The 7,782-nt window shown below is 72.8% G+C and overlaps 1 protein-coding gene across 1 annotated transcript; it reads right to left on the reverse strand.

The window, feature by feature from the left end:
- Positions 1-257: 257 nt before the first annotated feature.
- Positions 258-4,212, reverse strand: PPP1R1B (protein phosphatase 1 regulatory inhibitor subunit 1B). Its single transcript, XM_074926858.1, has 8 exons — positions 4,027-4,212; positions 3,035-3,095; positions 2,432-2,454; positions 1,875-1,944; positions 1,570-1,698; positions 996-1,064; positions 730-879; positions 258-628 (listed from the first exon to the last, which is right to left on the reverse strand). Exons 1-8 carry the CDS (start codon positions 4,105-4,107, stop codon positions 540-542), a joined length of 672 nt encoding a protein of 223 aa, XP_074782959.1. The 5' UTR covers positions 4,108-4,212; the 3' UTR covers positions 258-539.
- Between the last annotated feature and the right edge of the window lie 3,570 nt (positions 4,213-7,782).

Consider the following 7,782-nt stretch of genomic DNA (forward strand, 5'->3'; position numbering starts at 1 on the left):
CCATTCCCCCGCGGGGGGGTTGAGGTGTCAGCGGGGCCGGGAGGGACCATTGCCCATGGCGGGGGGGGGTGTCCATGGTGGCACCTGGGGGTGACCCCGCAGTCCTGTCCCACAGCCCCCCCCATCCCCTAACACCCCCCCCCCGGCTGCCCCCCCCAAACACGGGGGTCAGGCCCCCCCCCCCCCCCCCCCCGGCCGCAGCCCCCCCCAAGCAGGCTCCAGCCTCTCTGTACAGCCGTTTATTGCGGGCGGGGGGGCTCTGCTCCATGGGGGGGACACTGGGCGGGGGGGTCCCAGCCCTGGCTCCTGCCCCGGTAGCCCGGGGCGGGGGTGGGGGGGGCGCTCAAGGCCTCGCCGTCCCCTCCGCGGGGCTCCCCGGGGACCCCCGGCACCGGAGCGGGGCGGCCGTGGCCGTGCGGGGGGTGGGCACGGCACACGAAGCGCAGGCAGGGCAGGCAGCGGGCGAGGGGGGCAGCCGCGGCGAGGGGAGGGGGGCACAGGCGAAGCTGCGGTGGCCGGTGGCCGGTGGCCGGTGGCGGCTAACTGGTGCCCAGCGGGAAGGTGGGCGAGTGGCGCTCGGTGCCGATGGGGCGCGAGGGCACCTCTGCGAAGCCGACGTGTCGCCGCTCTGGGGACGGGAAGAGGCGGCGGGGTCAGGAGCCGGTTGGGGGGGCAGACACCCCCCCGTCAGCACCGGAGCCACCGGGGACGGGGTGACACCCCACGTACCCCCGGTGCCGCCGTCCTCCTGCTCCCGTCCCGGCTCCTCCTCGTCACCCTCCGCTCCCTCGGGGTCCTCGGGGATCTCCGACACCGTCAGCGACTTCAGGTCCTGCCCGCGCTCCTCGATGCCGCCGGCGAAGGAAACCTTCTGCCCGCCTGCGGGCAACGAGGCCGGTGGCCTCGGGGACCCTGAGCCCCAGCATCCGCCCGGCATCCCCGGGGCTGGGCTGGGCAGCCGTGTCCCCCCGCCGTCCCCGTCCCCGTGCCGTTACCTCTCCGTTTGTGCGCCTTGGGGCCGGCGGGGAAGAAGCTCCGCTCGGCTCTGGCCTGGCTCCCCGGGGCTTCGCGGGCGGGCGGCGACGAGCCGGGGGCAGAGGAAGGCACGTGTGGCACCGGGGCACCGCCGGAGTGGGCAACCGAGCGGCCGGGGGTCCGGCTGGCGTCCGCACGGCCCCGGCGGGGGACGGAGACGCTGCCCGGTGCGGGGGGATGTGGTGGCCCCCGCGGGACCCGCTCAGCCCGGGTGAGGGGGCAGCAGGTCCAGGCAGCGCTGTCAGCACCAGCCTGTGTGTGTCCCCCCCCCAGGCACCTGGCCTGTCCCCAAGGGCTACAGGGGATGGTGGCACCCGTCCCTGCACCCCTGGGCTCCCGCAGCCCTGTCCCCATCTCCCCATGTCCCCAAACTCCAGCAATCCTGTCCCCATGTCCCCTGGGCTCCAGCAGCCCCGTCCCCGTGTCCCCACATCCCCCAGGCTCCAGCAATCCTGTCCCCATGTCCCCTGGGCTCCAGCAGCCCTGTCCTCATGTCCCCCAGGCTCCAGCAGCCCCGTCCCCCGTCCCCCTCACCAGGCTCGAGGGCACTGTCGGGGTCGCAGGCGTGGGCCAGCTCATGCTCCGGGTCATCGGCCTCCCCGTCGGAGCTGTCACCCCCCGCCAGGCCACTCTCCAGGTGGGACTGCACGATGCGCTGCACCGCTGCGGGGGCACCGGCCTCAGGACCCTGCTCCGGGCACTGGGAGCGCTGGGAGCACTGGGGTGTCCCCACAGAGCCACACAGCACCAGAAGAAGCGTGGGGGGGTCCAGCATACTCGGGTGCCCCCAGGCCACCCCACTCAGCCCCCGTGCCTCAGTTTCCCCGTTCGGGTGGTACCTTTGAGCGAGGGCGGCGTGTAGGCACACGGGTTGGTCCTCTTTGGTTTGAGCAGGCAGCCCTCGCCGCGCTGTGGGACGGAGCAGAGTTGGGGACGGGGTCCCAGTGTCCCCCCCATGCTGGGGGGGGCCACCCACCATGACCCCAGGGGATCCACGCACCCCCCTGGGGGGCTGAGTGCTGTAATGGGGGTCTCGCGCTGGGGACCCTGGGATGAGGATGCTGCCATGGGGGTCCCACAATGAGGACCCGAGGGTGACCCCTCCCCAAGGACGAGCACCCCGCCGGGGGGATCCGGGGGGGGGGCGCTGGGGTGGGGTCCCCACGACGGTCACGAGGCGGTTTGCACCGCGGCCAAACCCCACAGGCGGGCTCGGCTCCGCGGCCCCGGGCCTGGCGCCATGTGCCCGTGTCGGGCAGGGAAGCGATAAGCGTCGGGGCCAGGCTGGGACAAGGTGGCGGGTGCCCGGGCCGGGCCCCGATAACCCCCCCCCGGTGCCCGGGGAGCCGCGGGACGGGGGAGCGGGGCTGCCCCGGGGGTCCCGGCGCCCACTCACCTGGTAGGGCAGGGACTCGTCCTCTGGGTCGGCAGCGCCAGGGAGAGAGGGGTGAGCGGGACGGGGGCTGCCGGCACCCCACGGAGCCGGGCAGGTCCCTGCCCGCCCCCGGGCCCCCGCTCCAGGGGGTCACCCTGCCCGCCAGGGACCTGCCACCACGTCCCATCCCTGCCACCACGTCCCAACCCTGCCACCCCGGCCTTTATGTGACACCTCGTCCCCTCCCTGCCACCAGGTCCCATCCCGGGCATCTTGTACCACAGGTGCCACCACACACCCCCCCGCCACCATGTCCCCTCCCTGCCACAACGTCCCATCCCTTCCACAACGTCCCATCCCTTCCACTCCATCCTGTTGGTGACACTGCGTCCCATCCCTGCCACCATGTCCCCTCCCTGCCACCATGTCCCATCTCGGACATCCCATCCTGTGGCTGACACCACATCCCCTCCCTGCCACAACGTCCCATCCCTGCCACGCCATCCTGCTGGTGACACCACGTCCCACCCTGCCACCACCTCCTGTCCCTGGACCAGACGTCCCCTGCCACCAAGTCCATCCCCACCCCGTGTCCCGTCCCCGGCCGGTCCCTGTCCCGCTCACCTGGGGAGGAATGCTCGGAGAGCTGGAAGAGCATGGCCGGCGTGGGTCTCCGCCGGCGGATCTGGGGCACAGTGGGTGTCACCGGCCAGGGACACCCGGGGTCCCCTGTCCCCTGCCCCTGCGCCCCAGGGCCGAGGCCCCCTGCACGTGCCTGCTCGCGTGTGAGCAGGAGTGCAGGCAGGGAGCTGTGGGGCCACGTACCCCCCCACCATGGAGGGGGGGCCCCCAGCCCGGGGCCACCAGCAGGGGACGGGGACACCCAGCTCCGGCCGGGTCCCTGCTGAGCCAGCGCCACTCAAAGGCTCAGTGTCCCACAGAGGGGCTGTGGCCCCATCCCGGGGTCCCCACGATGTCCCCAGTCCCTCCCAGCCCCGCGACAACCCCAGCGCCTCCCGGCCCTTCCGTGGGGGCTCTGGGGCTGGGGAATGTCCCCTCGGGCTGGGGACAATCTGTTGGGGGTGGCTGCACCGTCCCCCAGCGTATCCTGTCCCCTCTGTCCCTTCCCTCCTGTCCCATCCCAGTCGCCATCCTGTCCCCTCCTGTCTCTGTCCTGTCCCAGTCCTGTCCCCTCCTGTCCTGTCCCCTCCATCCCTTCCCTCCCGTCCCCTCTGTCCCATCCTGTCCCTCCCCGTCCTGTCCCCTCCTTGTCCCTGTCCCCCTGCACAACTCTCCCTCAGCACAGGACCGCAGCTCACGCAGGCACCTCGGACCTTTCTCGTCCCCTCATCCCATCCTGTCCCTCCCTCCCCAGCCCTGTCCCCTCCGTCCCTCCTGTCCCCTCTGCCCCCCCCCACCCCTTGTCCAGCTCTCCCAGTCCCATCTGTCCCACACTGTCCCCATCCCAATCACAGCGGTAGCGGAGGCGGCGGGGGGGGGGGGGGGTCCCTCGTCACCCCGAGGTCACCGGCAGCGCTGGCCAGCGCTGCCGGTGACCTCGGGGTGACGAGGGACCCCCCCACAGTACAACCCCGTACCCCCAAGTCCACCCTCACCATCTCGACAGCGCGGGGGTCCAGCTGGCTGGGGGGGGCCGGCACCGAGAACTGGATCTTCTTACGGTCCTTGGGGTCCATGGCCTTGACCAGGCGTCACCGCTGCTGCCGGAGAAGGGGGGGTGGGCGAGGTGGGGGGGTCGTCTCTGCCTCCGGTGCCGAACGGAATTCGGTAGCACCCGGGGCTCGGTACGGTGAGGACTGAGAGTGACGGGAGGTGGGGAAGGCAGAGCCGGTGAGGAGGAGGAGGAGGAGGAGGAAGGAGAGGGAGGGAGGACACATCTCCTACCAGGCACTGAATTATTCATCCCCCCCCCCCCCCAACCTTCCCCTCTCCCCGGGCAGGGAGGCTGAGGCCGCGGTAATGAGCCCTTGGGGAGCCCCCGAGGGGGTTCAGCTAACCTGAGGGGGGGGTGGGGGGGGCGGCCTTAACCCCTTCCCTGCCGGGGGGTGTCCCCCAACTGCGGGGGACAGTTGAGACGGGACAGGGATGGGAGCGGGTGCCTCCACATGAGTCCCTCAGCCCTCGTGCCTCAGTTTCCCCGCGGAGTCGCAGGTTGGGGCGGGGGGGGCAGGGTCACGGGTGGGCAGTGGGACAATCCCCCCCCCCCGGCTGCTCTGTGCCACACGGGATAGGGACACTGCTCAGGCAGGGACAGGATCCCCCAGGGGACACCGGCGGGGACGCGGGACCCCCAAAACTTGCCATCGCCTCTGTGCCAAGGGCCCCCCCCCCGCAGCCCCGGGGACACCGGCGTGTGCCAGAGGCAGGGACTGTGCCCCCACCCCCGGCCGTGCCCGGCTCTGGGGGGTTTTTCCTGCTGTAAAATTCCACCAAACCCAAAGTTTCCCCCACGGGGAAAGGGGGGCCCGACCCCCCCGCCCCGGGGCACAACCTCCAGCCCGGGCACCGCTCGGCGCTGTGTGTGCCAGGCTCTGCCGCGGCCCTGCCGGGGGGGGGGGGGCATTGAGGACACCTCCCCCAGCCCCACCGGGGGGGGCACGGCCGGGGGTCCCCGTGTCGGGGGACAGTGGGGTCATGGGCAGCCGGAGCGGTGGCACCTCGCGGGGTGTCCTGCGGGGAGCGGGGCGGTGGGGCTGAGCAGGAACGAGGAAGGGGGAGCCGGGAGCTGGCTCCGGCCCCCGGATCTCCCGGTGCTCCAACGGCTGCGGGTGGCCGCGGGCCAGCAGCCACGGCTCCAGCAAAATATTTACCCGAGTGGCACCGTGCCATGGACCAGCCTCCCGCCCGCCCGGCCCCACGCCGCAAAGCACGGCTCTGCACGGCAAAGCGTGGCAAAGCCCGGCTCTGCACGGCAAGGCTCTGCTCTGCAGGGCAAAGCGTGGCAAAGCCTGGCTCTGCATGGCCAAGCCTGGCTCTGCGCGGCAAGGCTCGGCTCTGCATGGCCAAGCTCGGCTCTGCAGGGCAAAGCGTGGCAAAGCTCAGCTCTCAGTGGTAAAGCTCGGCTCTGCATAGCAAATCATGGCAAATCCTGGCTCTGCAAGGTAAAGCCTGGCTCTGCATGGCAAAGCTCGGCTCTGCACGACAAAGCCAGGCTCTGGGCAGCCAAGCTCGGCCCTGAGGCACAGCCCACCCCATGTCCCTGTGGAGGGGACTGTGGGGCCGAGCTGGGGGGCCGGGGTGAAGGGTCCCTCGGTGACCCCAGGCCCAGACCAGCCCCACGCTGGGGTCCCCGTGCCAGGCGCTGAGCATCATCCCAGGGCCCCGAGTTGTTATGGCAACAGGTTCCCGGGCTCCTTCCCGCTGCCATTCCCGCTCCTCCCGCCCGCGAAGGCGCCGTGCGAGGGGGTGGCCAGGCCCCCTCCCCTCGCTGCGGCAGCGGCAGCACCCGCAGCCCCCCGGGATCGGCACACGCCGCCCGCACCCGCACCCACGCACCCACACCCACGGGCAGCACCCGCAGCTCGGCGCTGGGGGGTACCACGGCGTGCTGGGGAGGGGATGCTGTGCCCCAAAACCCCCCTCTCCGTGCCACGTGTGCCACGCATGGCCCCGCTCCTCGCCGGGCCGGCCCCATCCCGGCACCGTGGGCACCCAGGCTGCTCCGTGGCAGAGCCACCGGTGCTCGTGCCGTGCCCGTGCCGTGCCGTGCCCGTCCCCGTGCCGTGCGGCGGGGGCTGCAGCTCCGAGCGGCAGCGAATCCTCCCGCAGAGAGAGTAAAAATAGCAGCAGGTTCAGGGAAGCGGCGCTCGCCGCCTCGTCCCCCGCCAGCGGGCACCGGCGAGGAGCGGGAGCGTCACCCGCTGCCGGAGGAGCAACAGCGGGGCCGGACACGTCGGGGGGCACGGGGGGGCTGGGGGGCCGCTGGGGCGTCGAGGTGGATGGGGCAGCACGGAGGGTGCCGGAACGGGGCGCCCTGGGGCTGCGGCACCGTGAGGATGGAGCATCGTGGGGACAGGGGACACTGGGGATGGGGCATCGTGGGGACGAGGTGCCCAGGGGACAGGGCACCGTGGGGACAGGGTGCCATGGGGACCGGGTGCCCTGGGGATGGAGCATCGTGAGGATGGAGCGTGGTGGGGACGGGGCATCGTGGTGATGGGGTACACCAGGGACGGAGCATCGTGGGGACAAGGGACGCTGGGGACAGGGTGCCCAGGGGACAGGGCGCTGTAAGGATGGAGCATCGCGGGGACAGGGGACACGGGGGACGGGGCACGGCGGGGACGGAGCATCGCGGGGCCAAGAGGCCGCGGGGACACCGGTTACTCGGTCTAAACGGTGAGTGTCGGGGGGCGGGGCCTGTGCGGTGGAGTGGGCGTGGCCGTGCGGTGGGCGTGGCTCTGTGGGGGGGTGTCTTTGGGGCCAGGGCCCCCCCCGCCGGTGCCCCTCACCCTGGGTATCCCCCTCCGGACATCTGCGTCGCCCGCCCGGCCCTGCGGGAGGGGGGGGCCCTCCGTGGGTCCCCCCATGATCCCCCCAAGGGTTGTGCACCCCGAGTGTCCCCCCCCCCGCACCCCAGGACCCCCCCGTAGGTGTAGCCTCCCCCCCCCCCCCCCCCCCCGGAGCTGCAGCGGGGGCGGCCGGTGCTCCCCCGGGCGCAGAGGAGGTGTGGGAGTGGGAACACGCGTGGCAGCACGTGTGGGAGCCCGAGGGGGCGTCAGGCGGGGGGGGCCCCCCCTCACCCCACCCCCGGGGGCCTTAACCCCTTTCCTGCTGCGACACCCCCCCCTCAGCGACAAACCTGGGGCGCTGCAGAAGGGAAGGGGGACCTGGGGCGGCCCCTCCCCAAGGGGGGCTCTATGGGGCGGGGGGGGCCTGGGGACGCGGCCACCCCCACGGTGACACCCCACTGCCAGCGAGCAGCACTGAGGGGGGGGGGGGGCTGGCACCCCCTCTGTGCGAGGGGAAACTGAGGCACTGAGCAGCGCCGGCAGCAGTGGGGGGGCTGCAACCCCGTAACCCACCACGCAGAGATGGGGGCGGCGGGGGGGGGGGGGGGGGGCTGCAATCCCGCATCCTCGGCACCATGGGGTCCCAAACCCCGCATGCTGGGGCCGGGGGGGGGGGGGGGGGGCACAACAATGGGGGGGCTCCCACCCCACTGCGAGGAGGGGCCACGTCCCCGTGTCCCCAGTGGGACTGGGATGGGGGGGGTGTTGGTGTCCCTGGCAGGATGAGGAGGGGTCCCATGTCCTCGTGTCTCGCAGGGTGGTGGCGGAAGGGCCGGGGGGAGCCCTGTGTCCTCCTGGCCCCCCCCTGGGCTAGGCCTGGCCCCGGTGGCCTGGCCAGCA

The sequence above is a fragment of the Athene noctua genome, chromosome 25, assembly GCF_965140245.1.
Source record: "Athene noctua chromosome 25, bAthNoc1.hap1.1, whole genome shotgun sequence".
Lineage (NCBI taxonomy): Eukaryota > Metazoa > Chordata > Aves > Strigiformes > Strigidae > Athene > Athene noctua.